Source organism: Heterocephalus glaber, unplaced genomic scaffold (genome assembly GCF_053883595.1).
Source record: "Heterocephalus glaber isolate CG9 unplaced genomic scaffold, H.glaber_assembly_v1.0 deba00001553, whole genome shotgun sequence".
NCBI classification, from domain to species: domain Eukaryota; kingdom Metazoa; phylum Chordata; class Mammalia; order Rodentia; family Bathyergidae; genus Heterocephalus; species Heterocephalus glaber.
In genome coordinates this window covers 24,662,987-24,678,122 of record NW_028258344.1, presented here as the reverse complement: position 1 = coordinate 24,678,122, position 15,136 = coordinate 24,662,987, and the positions used below count along the sequence as shown (strand labels likewise).

Below are 15,136 nucleotides of genomic sequence, written 5' to 3'. Positions count from 1 at the left end.
TTGTTTCCTATTTTAGGTTTCCATCATGTTCCTCAGCTCCTGTCTAAATTTATCAATCATGTCTTGCACTAGGAGCACAATTTCTGCTGTTATCTGAGAAATTATTTCTGATTTCAATTTTTCCAGATCCTCTTTTGTTGTCAGTTCAGGGAGTCCAGGTGGTTGAGTATCAGTGTTCCATATCATTTTCCTTTGGGGTTGCTGTAGGTGATCTGGAAGTCTAGTTTTGAGACTTATTTACATGTCTTCTTATTTTGATGGGGTGAGGGGGTGCTGTTGGCGCCCACGTGGCTCACCTCCTCTGTGCTGGGAGCAGTGGAATGGCATCCCCGAAGCCCATTCCTCTGTGCTGGAGTGGTGCTACAGCAGCCCGGAAGCCCCTTCCTCTGCACTGGGAGCAGTGGAACAGTGGCCTGGAAGCCCCTTCCTCTGGGCTGGGAGTGGTGGACCGGTGGCCGGGAGGCCCCTTCCTCTGCCCTTGGAGCAGTGCTACGGCCTCCTTTCGCCTTTTCTAACACAGCTTTGCCCTGGCTCTTCCGCTGCCCAGAGCTTGTCCTTCCCAAGTTAAGTGTTACCCAGACTCACTTCCAACCTCAGTCCCATTCTCCCAGGCCTCCCAGGAAAGTCCTCATTAAATCCAATCCACACTGCTGCTCCTAACATGTCACAGTTGAAGTTTACATGTGTGTGAGTGGTTAAGGTCTGGTTTTCCACCAGCCTAGAGCTCAGGAGGGCACTGACTGTTATTTTTATGGAGTCTGTAATTCTGACATCTAGTGCCACTTCTAGCCCGTAGCACTGCTCCAAGAGTGAGTACTGAAAGCATAAACGCTTAAGCACGGGGTCCACACAGGCTCCAGGTAGTTCAGGGTCAGTCCAGCTGAGACTCCTGGTATACTGAACTGCTGCTGTACTACAGCAGTGACATAAGGCCCCAGTGAGGGCCCCAGCATCTCCTCCTCCGAGTGCCAGCTGCCACTTTTCCCAGAGGAACTTACAAAGCTCTAATGTCAGTTTTGTTCTTTATGGGAAATAACACGTGCCACTAGCACTCCTATGAAAAAGAAAGGAAAGCAAAGCAACAACTGCCAGCACTGGTGCTGAGTAAGAAGAGCAAGCAAAGTAGTCTTGTACTTTCCTCTTTCCTGGGGGAAATGCTACAGGTGTATTCCTGAATTTGAAGAGAGGCTCATACTGGGGCCCACATACATATTCTCACTGAAGCCTCTCACCAAACCTGATTTTAGTTTTTGTACAGGTGAGGAAACAGAGCCATGAGACTCAGAGAGTTTGAGGAATTTACCCAGGGTCACACAGGCAGTAATGCAGAGACTGGATTTGAAGCCGCATAATAACACTCACTCCACACCAGCACACTTCCCCGCTGCCTTCACTGCCAGAGCACAGCCTTTGCAGAAATCAAGGCAGATCTGCACTCAGGCAGAAGAGAATCTGTTGTCCCTTTTAGTCTGATACTTCTGATACTTTGAATCAGACTTTACTTGAATTAAGACTTTAATCAGCTGAATAGCCTGCCTTTGGTTTCTTCCCTCACCATGACATGTTCCTTCTTCACACGTTTCTAAAATACAGATTGATCCTCTCTGCCCCAGGTTCACATGAGTCCAGTGGCTTGGCTTCTCTCTGCTTACAAGAACCCAGTCTTGGGACCCAGGGTTTAGCTCAGTGGTGCCGCCGCCTGCCTCACAAGCACAAGGTCCTGAGTTCGATCCCTGGTACCAAAAAATAAAGAACCCGGTCTGAAGATGTATCTCAATGCCAGTGCACTTGCCTCACAACCACCAGGCCCTGGGTGGGAAACCCTAGTTCCACGAAATAATAAGAACACGAGAAACCACTCAGCCTGGCACGTATAGTCCCGTGATCCGGCCCCTCTCTGTCCTCATCCCCACCTTCCACCGCCTCCCCTTAGGACTCCTGTGCAGTCTCCTCGCAAGCTAAGCGCTGGCCTCTGCCCTTTCCGGATGTGATCCCCCCTTCCTAACGTCCTGTTCATCCATGGAAGCCAGGCCAAGGTGGGGTCAAATAGCATATAAAGTGACAGTGAGTGTCACTTTTTGTATGGGAGTGTGTGGTATTGGGCATTGAGCCCAGGGCCTTCCAACTGAAGGCCCATTTTTTAATTTTGAGACAGGGACTTGGCCGAGCTGTCCAGGATAGGTTTGAACTTGTGATGCTCCTGCCTCAGCCTCTCAAAGTGCTGGGATTATAGTTATATACCACCATACTTGGCTGAGTATTGCTATTATTTTAAAAATTATTCCACATATTATTAAAGTATACAGTAGTCAAGTAAGTCTGGAGAAAAGATTAATTGGAAAGGACTCCTCAGCCTTTAGTAAACATGTGATTGATAAGTAGGAGACTCAAGTTCAGTTTCATATTAGGAGAGAATACTTAGTATCTCCCCTAGTGTCTTGTTTGCAACAATTCCAAATCTACCAGAAGGCCTTTGCAGCAGTTTCCTCAACGTGTAACAAATGCTACTTTGTATATTCATCTCTTCATGTTTAATTATAAGGATTTGAATTTGCAGCACCAATTAATCAGTAATTAGATAGTACTGTACTAGAAGAAATTAAACAGATAAAAACAAAAACACAGCTCAGCACAAGGCGATATCATCTGTATCATTTCATGTAGCATGATTAAAATACTCCCTGTATTTCTCCCTGAGAAATGTAGGTTAACTGGGTCATTAGCCATGCATTCCTTTGATGTCATTGTTGACCTCCAATACCAATGGGAAACTTTAAAGTTAATCCAGATACAGAAACACTCTGATTATACTAATGTTTGTTCTTCTTTTCATTCTTCATTGGAAATCTGCTTCATGATACTCAGTAGTATTAATTTTGAAATGCAGTAAGTAGTAGGTTTGGCAGTGCAAAATAAATGCATATTTTATAATGATGTATTCTCTGTTGATCTTCATATTTTTTAAGAAACATATAAACCAGCCTTTGAATTAATTTATCAATTAGACTTCTAAAACAAAATGTTCACCTTAGGTGTGGAAAAAAGAAACAAAAAAGGCGCAAGGCAAATAAGGGAGATGGGGGGAAGTCGTGCCTGCAGTGAGTCCCTCTAGGCATCAGGGAGGCCGAGGGGACTGCTCCCTGCAGAGTCCGGTCATTCTGCTGTGCCAGCTGCATGGGCCTCTCAGCCTGGTCTCTAAGCCTTCTGTCAGTAAGAGGAAAAGAAAACTGATAGTTGGAAAAAGAAGTCAGCAGCTCCCGTGATTCGGTCTTGGAAGAAATGACAGCAGGGCTGCCCACATGTGATCCACACAGGCAGAACCCCAGGGCCCAGACAGCATCTGTCCCGCCAGGCTTTCTCCTTCTGGGCCCCCAGCTTATCCCTTCCCTCTGTGACCATGAGTACATGGGGAAATTAAAGCAAGAAAATTATTTCCGGGTGCTTTGCATTCTTTCTTTGGTGCTATTTTAAGAGGTTTCATTTCTGAGGGAAACTGGTATCACCTGTACTTCCAAGTATGGGGCTCTTGTAAAAGGGGACTATTGTAAAATCTTTAAATGGTATGCCAAGTGAATGAGCAGGAGTTGTATATGAAATTGTCTTAAAAAGTCCATGGAGAGAATTTCACTGTGCACTCTCAAGCTTGCTTTATAGAAGTATTTTTAATTACCAGTCTCTGAAATGAGTAATTTGTCTTTTGGTGGAACAGTTTGCTAAGAAATAGCATAAAGAGATTTGAAAAGAATTATAGAAGAAAATGTCAAAGATTTCAGACTTTTGGTACCTAGGACTGAAAGAGCAACCTTTGCTGAGTAACTTGGTATCATGGTGGACACTGGAGAGCCAAGCTGTAATCATTTTTGTGGCTTCATGATGAAATTCAGTATCCTCCCAAAACTGGGAACCATTTGTTTTTGTTTTCCAGTTTAAAAAATTTCTTTCCGCCACTATGTTGTGAAGCAGTGCTGTGAAGTTTCTAACTTTCAGAATTCATTTATTTTACAAATTATAGAGTGCACCTGTGAATGAAAGCCACATTTGTCAAAGTGACAATTCATTTGTGGATATGTGTTATTAATCCTCTATTGGGCTTCTTCGACTATTCCCTAATTGGAAAACGCTCATCTCTCGGGAGGTGGTACAATTTATTTGATGAGCATACTACATAAATTTTTGCCTCTCAACTTTAACTTCTTTATTGAAATAAGTTTAAGCAAGCTGATTTCAGCCACCATGATCATTATCTTAAGGACCTTTATTCTGGCCAAAATGAATGAACCAGAGCAACGTCTTTGCCACAATAAATTAGCATCAGTCCCTCTCACTTTAACAACATGATAACTATGCCTGTGTCCTACTCTTCGTCTAGTAGGATGCAGAAAAGAAAAAAACAAAACTGGAGTCTACACACCCCTAGTCACAGTTCTCCTGCAGTCTCTCTCATCTCAGTAAATGGCTCTAGCCCATGATACCTGAACCTCAGTTCTTCACTCATCTCCCCACCCAGTGCCTCAGCTGGCCCAAGTCAACTCGCACTGCCCCTACCCTGGTCCAAGACACTGCTGCTCTCTCTTCTCTGGACTCCTAGCAGTTATCTCCTAGCTGGCTACTCTTTTCTATTCTGCTTTCCCTAAGATCCATTATCCATATGGCAGCTTGAATATTTTGTTATAAAGATCAGTCATGCCATGTCACTAGACCTGCTGAAACCCTTCCGTTACTTTCTATTCCACTTAGATTAAAATTGAAACACTTTCCCTGGCCACAGGACCCCCTATGTCCAGCCTCGCACTGTTGTTCCCTCTTCAAATATCCCATGTGCATTTCTGCTGCCTCACCCTCTGTATGGGCTGCTGCTGCTGTTTGGGGTGCACTTCCCACACCTGAGACCAGCTCTCCTGCCTTCACTCTTCACCTCAGATGTCACCTCCTCAGGAAGACATTTCCTGGCCCCCTGATGTGCAGCCCCCCACAGTCACTAACATGTCCACCTGTCCATGCCCTTCATCAAGAACCTTGTTTGCATGGCGTCTTGCCCATCAGCACACTCAGTCACAGTGGTTAGGGGAACAATGAATGAGGGAATCCTTTTCCTGATATGTATGGCTTTGACTGAACAACTTACACTCTTCACTTCAGGCTCCTCTTCTATAAAACAAAGCCAGCAGAGCATTAGATCTCAATGGGGATGAGTTAAAAAAGCAAATGTGTGGTGGCATATGGTACCTTGCCCTGCCCCGAGTGAACATGGTTAACAGTGCTGCTGCTTCTTTTACAGAAAGTCTTCAGAGGAACTAGATATGGACAAGGTGACAGCAGCAATGGTACTAACCAGCTTGTCAACCAGCCCGTTGGTTCGAAGCCCTCCTGTGCGGCCAAATGGTAAATGTGGGATATGGGTGTGGGAAGGGCCCTTGACACCAAGAACAGGGCCTCTCTTTGGGTTTGAGGAGCCTCATTTCTTCAGACAAACAGTTAGCCTTGAAGCAGGGGGAAGTGTGGGAGAAATGGAGGCATCAAGGCTGCCAGCCTCCTCCAGATCTTTCCAGAGATTCTCCTGTGTCTCATTTACCTGTCCATTCAGTTCAGATTTATTGAGTTCTGTCCATGTTTTCTGCCATTCCAAACACATCCTTGCAGTGTTTGTGTTCCTTTTTCCCAAGTAAATGGAAATTGGTCTGATAAAGTTATTTTCCCTAGCATTTTTACTTTTTGATTGGGGAGGTAGTTAACTCACTGAGTAAAACTTTTTTAAAAGCATTAGCCAAGGCTCCTTAATCGAGAAGAATTATTTAATCCACCCATTAACTTAATATATATATTTAGTAGGTACTGTCTAGATGATTTGCATGCAGCACTGGAAAACAGTATCTATATACCCAGGTAGTACCCAGTCTTGTGGCTCATCCCCGAGACACAATGCCTGACCCCTACAACGTAGAGGAGAGAGGTTTACTGTGTTCACGTTCTCAGTGCACAGTCACTGGCTTCAAGGCGGGAAGGCTGTGGTGGAAAGGTCAGGCAGAGGAGTGCTGCTCCTGTCTTGGTGACCAGGAAGCAGAGAGAGGGGGGAGAAGGCACAGAGGGAGGTACAGCCTTCCAGGTCACCCCCAGCACCCCGCCTCCTAACCGCACATTCAGCTCTGACCCATCTGTGGGTCAATGCACTGATGAGTACAGCGCCCCCATGATCTAATCACCTTCCAAGAGCCTCGCCTCTGAACGCTGAGGCCTTTGGGGGACATTCTAGATCTAAACCATACCATTCTATAAGAGAAAAAAAAGACAGTCAGTCATGGTCATATTACTGGCTAGCACTTGTTGAACATTTACTATTTGTCAAGTACTATACTTACTTTATCTGATGTAATTCCCCCAACAACTTTGTAAGAGGTTATCACTACATTACAGATGAATAAACCAAGGTGCATAGGAATTAACTGACTTGTAAGTGGCAGAGCTGAAAGTCCAGTCCATATCTTTCTGTTTCCATATCTGCTGTCTTCATCATGATATAACATTGCTTCATATAATTCAGTCTGGTAAGTCAAGAGAGCAGGCAGTGGGAGATGATGTTGGACAGATAAAGCAGGAGCTTTACCACGATGGGCCATGTATTCCTGGCTAGGAGTCTAGACTTTATTCTGAGACTGTCTAAGAGCTATTAAGGTGATCAGGTAGCAGAAAGTTAGTACAGTGTTAAGGTGACAGGCAGAACAAACAAACCCAAACCACATGGATGGTCTGATCTGTGGTGGTCACCGTGAGGCTGCACAGACACAAGTGAGAAAGATGAAGATGGCAGAAGCAGCAGAGTCCGGTGATGGACAAAGAGGATGAAGGAGAACAGGGTGTGTCAAGTCTTAAGTTCCAGGCAGTTGATGTACTCAGCGAGGTTCAGGGAACAAAGGCAGAGGAATAGATGTACTGGTAAATATTTGGGCCCTGAATGAGATTTACCAGAAATGGGAAACCTTTTCTCCAACACCAGAATGGCCCATTGTTCCCAGCTGAGCTATGGTTCACACACAATTTGGTTAAGAATATGAAGAATTAGAATAAATTTGTGCAGTATCCAGTGAGTCCTCATCCAAACCTACTCCAACCCCATTAGATGTAGAAAGAACCATCAAGATGCTAGGAATTTAAATCAGTGCCAGTAATCAGCAGTGCCCAGCAGCTTGATTCCCCATGAGCTGTGGTGCTGTTCCCCTGCCCACTCTCCAGCTCCACAGGGGCTCGGGTTCCTTGCAATGAGGCTGGCTCCTCCTGGACAGTAGCCAAACCCTCTCCAGGAACTGCTCGGCAAGGGGGCTACCTGCTTTACCTTTCTCAGTGTGGCAGTACCACTAACAAAGGAGTACAGTAAAACCAAAACATATTCTAGAAAAAAGGTGGACTTGTTAGAGGAAAAAAAGACATATTTTTAATTAAGCTAATCATTATTTGTACCACTGGATTCTCTTTTTTTAATTGAAAACCTTTTTAATGTTCTTTTGTATTTAAAGGTTAGAATTAAAATAAAACCTAATCTTTCAATGTAAACTTTTGTTAGCATAGTAATAGAGTAATTCAGTGTTCATTTGTGGTTTAAAAAAATAACTACTCAGGGCTCGGGGATTTAGCTCAGTGGTTCCGCTGCCTGCTGCACAAGCGCAAGGACCCAAGTTTGATCCCTGGTACCAGAAAAAAAAAAAAGTGATGAAAAATAACTACTCAACTAATAACCCCAAATTGTCTGATACATCATTTAGTGTACAATAGGAAACAAATTTTTAAATAACAAAAGCAGTTTATGACAATGAAGCATTCATATTTTTAGGAGTAAAATATGTTCTCCAGAGTACGTTTGAGGAAACTGTTGTGATCCCTTTCCATGCCTGACAAGGCTTCTTCCATCAGGAGGGGCCTTCCAAGAGCCGGGGCCTGCAGTGCCTCTGCACACTTGGCAACTATTTGTGTAAGATAAGCAGACACCGCACCCAAAGAACTGCTACAAATCAGTCCTAACTTTTTTCTGAAAATTTCATTTTTATATATCACTTTGTCCTTCAGATTAAATAGTGTTTCAGGAAATACCATTCACAAATTGGGAAGCAAATCCACTTTTGACATTGCTGTGCAGTGATGTAACCACATGGTAATAATGGTTCCCAAAGTAAATTCATTTCCTCCTCTATAATGTGATCACCTTGCTAGCATCACACTCTTGACTTTGTTGTACAGCCACATGCCGAGGTCTGTAAGCCTCCTGGGCCTGCCGATGGAGGTTTTCCCACTAAGGAACAGCTCACATGGCCTTCTGGCCTGCCATGAGGCCTCTGTGGAAGTCCTGTGATACTGAATGGGGCTTCCTTGTTTCTGAGAGGCAGCTCCACTCCATCGGGTGTCAGGCTGTGGGCTGGAGGAGTAGGATGCTGACTTGGCTCTGGATGCTGGGAAGGTGTGACCCTGCATAAATAACTGCTTGATTCTGGCAGAACCTTGCTGTAATGAATGGGTAACTTCTCCTGATTCAATTTAAACCTTCACACCTTTAAACTTTTGTTTCACCTAGTTGAGGAATATACTAGAAATCTATAATTAGGGAAGGTAGTTAGAAAATTTTCCCATGAATGTTAGTCTTCACTTCATTATTAATTACACAGACATTGACAGTATTTTTTTAATGAGGTATTTTGGGACTTTTTTCTTCCTTGTAGTCAGAGTAACATTTTAATATATTCCAAATGCACATAAATATGGAGGAGAAATTATCCAGAAGGAAAGTCGAATTTATACAAATGCTAATTAAATGTGGGCATCAAGGTAAAGCAAATCTTCAGTGATTAAAAGAGACTCCCCCCAAGACATTCTAACTGGACAGAAATCTCTCCACATTAGCAAACATTTCCCATAGTGTTTTCCACCGCAAGTAGAAAGGGAAGACTGAACACCAATCTTATCAGTAATTATTGCCAATAAATTCTTAACCAATCTCAGCCAGAAAGAATACAGAATTCTCATCACAGGGACCCTGTGCCCGGGAACGAGATCACTTACCGGTCACCTGGCAGGACATTTAACTTCCTGCCGCTTCAGGGTGCTGGACGGTTAGAGGGGGTGGTAGTCTTTCCTCTGCAAGAAGGATGTCGCACCAGTGCTTGGCACTGCGCGAGGGAGCGCGTCTGGATGTGAAACACTCACAGCGTGTAGGGCCCTTTGGTTGTTTTAGTAAGCAGCTTGGAAAATGGCTTTAGATAACTATCCCGAAAGTATTATTTCTTTTAGAGTCTTAAATCCTTAGCTTCTCATACATGTATTCCAAGAATCAAGTAGCTCCTATTTTTAAAAGTTGAAGTTGGGATTGGGAGCGAGAACACCCAATGACCAAATCATCTGGGAGGAGACTGCAAACAATAATCTCTCTCTCAGAAACCCTGCAGTCAGTAACTCGTGGCTCAGAGCTCCCCAAACTCTGACCAAGAGAATCGACTCGTTTTGTTACAATCTTCACAACCCTTCCTGCACAGTAGAGCACACAGTAGTAGAGCACTCAGATAAACCTGTCTCCCTGTGCTTAAAAGAACGAAATGCTTAGGCCCTGCAGTGTGATCCGGGAGGGACTGGGCATAGGATAAAAATGCACACACTTGTTCAGCTGTAGCAAACTACTGAGTGGGACGGGACGCGGGGGCTGCACTCGGGGACCTGACGCTGTGTCTGTCGTGCACGCAGAGGGCCTCAGCGGGTCCTGGAAGGAGGCGGGGTGCGTGCCGTCCAGTACAAGCAGCAGCGGCTACTGGAGCTGGAGCGCACCCAGCGACCAGTCCAACCCCTCCACGCCGTCGCCGCCGCTGTCGGCCGACAGCTTCAAGCCCTTCCGCAGCCCCGCGCAGCCGGACGATGGCATCGACGAGGCGGAGGCCGGCAACCTGCTCTTCGACGAGCCCATTCCCAGGAAAAGAAAGGTGGGTGTGTGCGCCCGGCCCCCGAACAGAAGAAATCTACGTCTCCCTTTAAGAGTCGTGAAGTTTCCAAACTGTCTGGATTAAAGACATAAAAATAATGAAAACACTGATACATCTCATCCCCATCCACAACACATGTCCCCGCCTCTAGTGACAAATCACCCAATCTAGGCCTTCCCAATGGAACTTTATTTTTTTATATGTAAAATATGATGTCTTTCTCTTTTCTACCTCAGTCAGCTCTGAAGGGCTGTTGGGAAGAATACTTTGTATCTCATATTCATGCAGCCAGTTGTGAAGTACACATGAAAGTTGACACATAGACATATGTACATACTTACATACAGATAATTAAATATTAAAAGGAACATTGAATTGGTTGGTTTGGTTTGGTTTTGGGGGGATGGGGGTTTGGTACCAGGGATAGAACTCAGGACCTTGCACTTGCAAGGCAGGTGGAGACACCACTGAGCTAAATCCCCAGCCCAGAATTGGTTGATTTTTAAAATTCACTAATTACACTTTATTTAGTCCACAACAGTGCTGTATGGAAAGCATCATATGGAAATCGAGGGTCCATTTAACTGACCCTGCCACCCAAACCCAGGTTTTCCTGAACCTAAAGCTTGTCTTATTTTCATTCTCTTCAGGCAGTTTAATTTATTATCCTCACTTGCAGTTTTTTAAAAGCATTACTAAAAAACAATTACATAAAAAACAATACTATCACTAAATCTAGAGAAAAATTGATGCTTTTAAATCATCATGTAAAGATGAAACTGTAGATTATGTGCTGGCCTTTAAATTTTATACTGGTAGCATCACTATTCATGACTGTTGACAAAAATCTGCAGCCAAGCCTTGAGGACTGCAGTGCAAGCTTTTTCTCCCTGACTTGTTTCAGAGAGGAAGACAAAGGCAGGGCATGGGTCCTCCCTCTTCCCTCTTGCATCTCTGAGCATCCCTCAGCATGTGCAACAGTGGAAGTGGTACAGGTGCTGTCCTTGGGTACGTTCGTGTAAATAACCATAAGCCAGTTTGTTCTTACCTGGAGGAAAGGACATTATAGTGCAGCCTCCTGTCCTTCCCAGAGGCAGTTGAAGAGTTACTGTTTCCCACCAGTCCGTCCATCAGGTGGGTGGCATAGCTCTGACATCCTGTGGGTCCCGGGGACCCTGGACCTTGCCTGATCAGTCAGGAAGGGTGCTGGCCCTTGCGTGGGTGTGTGCCTGCAGCAGACCAGCACCTTGGAGCTGAAGTCCCTTGGCTTCCAGCTGCGCAGGTTTCTCCATTGTGTTGTGAGTGTATCATCCTAACTCTCCCCAGTGGGCCCAGAGGCGTGGTGAGGCCACACGGCACAGCAAACCACCAGTGCTTTCAAGGTGGGTTTCTGGAAGCCTGGCATGGACTTACGTTTCTAATGTGGCTGCTGAGCAAAGCTCATAGTTTTGCACTGCAGTTAGGTCACATTGATCAGACTCATACTGAAGGGCTTCAGGCTTCAAGGAAGTTAGGGATACCAAAGGAAATAGGTCACCAAAGGAAAAGGAAAAAAGCTTCCTACAAAATGACCTCAGATGAGGGGACAGGCAACTCAGCAAGGTGCTGGAGACCAGGTGTGCATGAACGAGTTAGAACCCTGTGTAGCTTCCTGTCTTCATCACTTCTCCCCCAGTTCAGACTTGCATTTCCCCAGGGTGAAGCACAGAGCCACTGCGCTTCACCCTGTCTATCACACAGATTTTACATACATTGTCACTTCAGTCCTTTGAACTTAAAAGTACTCTGAATAATGAAAATAACAAGAAAATAGGACTGTTGCTATTCTTTTTTTTTTAATCTAGTAACCCAATACTTACTGAACACCTACCAGGCAAAATGCTTAATGGAGAATAAGGAGTAGCCCCTAACCTCCAGTGATGAAACCCGGGTGGGTAGAGATTGATGTGTAAAGAAGTGATCATAATTATGAGTGATACACACTGTCTCCAAGATGTGGTAGAACACAGTAACTACACTAATTACTTAAGAGATTTTAAATCATGTGTTAAAAGATTTGTAAGAGTTAATTTGCCTGCACTACAGAATATTTTCTAGCTGGTGGAACTTTCTGAGTTCATTTTATTTTCATATTCATTCTCTTAGACGCATGGTATCCATGCACTAAACCAGGTTAGTTGTAATGATGGTTTGTCTTATGGAGATTGAGAACTTTCTAGATCATGTTCTTCCAAACTGCAAATCTTAATCCATTAATGGGCTGTGAATCAATTTAATGAACAGCACTGTTTAATTAATAGAACAGAATAGAATGTACTGCACTTAAGGGTATTGTCTCTTGATGTTTTCATTTCAGTTGTATATTTATGTCAAAATGTATACTGTACAAACTGTATCTCTTATGGAGGCCCGTTGTCAGAAAGGTTTGGAAGCCCTGTGTTCTACAGAGATAATATAAGATATGATAAATTAAGGTGCCCTGGTCAGAATCAAAAAATCCGCATTCTAAACTCAACTCTGGTACCCTCGGGACCTAAGAAATCATGTCATAGCCAGGTGTAATGATGGATGCCTGTAATTGAAGCACTCTGGGAGGCTGAGGCAGCAGGGTTGCAAGTCTGAGGTCAGCCTGGGCAACTTAGCAACGTAGAGCCTTATGAAAATTTTAAAAAGAAAAATAAAACAAAACAAAAAAGAGCTGGGGATGGAGGACAGTTTGAAAGTCTTGGTCCAATCCTCACTGTGGGATGAGAAGAGAGGAGGGAGCGGAGGGGAGTGTCATCTCACCTCGCCTCTTTGACCATTGGCCTGTTCCTCTGTAAAGTAGACAAACGGGGGTTACCGCACTCTTAGGACAACCACGAAGGTAAATGTGATCCTATGTACTAGAACGCAACAACATTTTAACAGGTATTTCAGGACTTCTAAACAGAGTGGGTGAAAGCATTCCTGAGTCTGAGTGTGCTCTCTTCTACTTCTCCCCCTAAACAAATGCTGGCTGCCACCTCTTCGGAGATCTGTGTTCCACTCGTGCAGAGAAGTCAAGAGAATGAGCTGCAATCTTGCAGGCAGGCATTATCTCTTATGTGAGTGGTGAGGGAATATTTCCTGATAATCACTGTATTTTGCATGTTTAGTTACAGGGGAAATGCTTTTAACTGCAGCATTTCATTTTGTCACCCCTAGACCTTTGGTCTGCCCTTATCCTGTGTTCCAGCAGAGGCTCACAGAGGTTAGGGGAATTGTCCAAGGTTGTGTAGCTTATAATGTAGCGAGAACAATATTGGCTTAGCTGAAATAACAAAAATGAAACTTTGAAGCAAATTAATTCAAAGAATCCACATTTCCCTCTGTCCAAAGAGGAGAATAATGTGGAGGGAAAATAATCAGATACGGCTACAGCGAACATTACATGGCAAAATGGGAGCAGGGTGCAGAAAACTCAGCAAAAATAATTGAGGGTGGAGAGAGAAATCGGGCTGCCTGCTTGGGAGCTGAGCTGCAGGAAGCATCTGTCCCTAGTAAGATAGGCCTGCAGCCCAGGTAGGTGAGAATTTGTGAAGGGAAACGAAGGCTGCTCCCTCCTGGCACCACAGGTCAGCCAGCCACATGTGTCAAGGCCAGATCCGGCAGAAATTTTCCATTGTGATTCCAGGATAACCGACAACTTCGGCACTCAGAGAAAACGGGCAGTGTGAGCTAGGAATCTGGGGAGGTGCAGTTCCTGTTCTGACCACAAGGTGACACAGTGGCCCTAAATACGGCCACTCAGCTGCTCAGGGAGAAAACAAATGCTATGGAAGACCGAGAGTTAACTGTCTATTCCACAAGACCCCTGGAACACCGGAAGTGCTGATGAGTCATTATTCATGTGTTCTTTTTCATGCCAGATTACCGATTCTGTTAAGATTCTGGGCTCTGTGCACTGTGAAATTGGCATGCCAGTTCAAATATTTGTATGACCTTAAGCAAATCACCTGACCTCTGGCCTCAGTTTCCTCATCTGTAAACCACGCAGAATGATGGCACTGTGTCGATGGAGCTGCTGTGAAGATGAGAGAGGACTTGGGAAGAGCCATAGAGATCAGCCACTATGACTGTGTTTGCCTTTTACCCATTTGACAACTGACGGAGTGGGAAATCCTCCATCCTGATCCCACTTTGACTAGATGATTCTGGGCCACCCTGTGGTCCCTGAGCACACCACCACCACCATGTGCTGAGTGAGGGCAGCAACCTCAGAGACAGGAGTTGGGGATCTACAAGGAAACCTGACTCAGGATGCTGCATTTCAGAGCATCGACAGCACCAGACTTCATCAGGCTCATCTCTTTCCCAGGTGTCGTGACCATGAACAAGTTCACCTGTGCACCGGGGGCAAATCTCCAGTCAGAGTAGGGAGTGCTGGGTTAACATACAGTGCCCCGGTAATAGCTGCAGAGTGTAAACAGCAGATTCGTCCTTTGCTGCGCTGTGCATTTTCAATCTCTGGGAACCAAAAGGCAGTGAATCACTTTGAATTGTGGATGACTGATAACACAAAGAAAACAGACCCATAAAGCCCTCGTGAACAAGTATGTTGCCAGTCTCCACTGAGCTAATTCCTGACCCACTAATTTTGATTGGAGAGTGCCTCCTGCAAGGATTGCTGCTCCAGAAATAGACCAGCTGTCAGAGTGCTGGGGAAGGTGGAGCTCGGCGAGCAGCTCTGGGTCAACCGAGATTTCTGTGGGACGACAGCACCGTCAGCCAGGGAAGGGGAGCTGACTGGCTCCATGGAGAGGACCACAGGCAAAGAAGGGGGATATAGGCAATTTAGCGACAGGGTCTTAGAATAAGCAGCCATGCAGGGTATAGGATTGCGGTATTGGAGTTGCAAGGACTTTGGACATCATCTAGTCCAGTCTCAACCTTCTTCCATGTTAAAGGACCACTCAGATGCATCTGGAAAGGATCAGGTACCCCAAGAAGAGAGACACATGTCTAGAATCAATTGAGAAAATATAGAATAACTAGGGATCACTGTTACTTAGGAATTCATTTGTTGTTTTTGTTGTTGTTGTTGTTGTTGTTACAGAAATCATTTTAAGTCGGTCTTCCTTAGGTAGCATTTTCACAAAATAAAACAAGCCCGTCTTTAACTTGCAGTTCCGTGAGCTTTGACTAATGTCTCTACCTGAATAACC

At 44.7% G+C, this 15,136-nt stretch overlaps 1 protein-coding gene across 1 annotated transcript in view; it reads left to right on the top strand.

Moving 5' to 3' along the window:
- Nucleotides 1-15,136, top strand: part of Znf704 (zinc finger protein 704) — a 207,893-nt gene that overhangs the window by 136,337 nt on the left and 56,420 nt on the right. The window contains exons 3-4 of the mRNA XM_004842009.4: nt 5,279-5,382; nt 9,718-9,950. Coding sequence (XP_004842066.1) covers nt 5,279-5,382; nt 9,718-9,950 — 337 coding nt within the window. The remainder of the gene's footprint in view (nt 1-5,278; nt 5,383-9,717; nt 9,951-15,136) is intronic.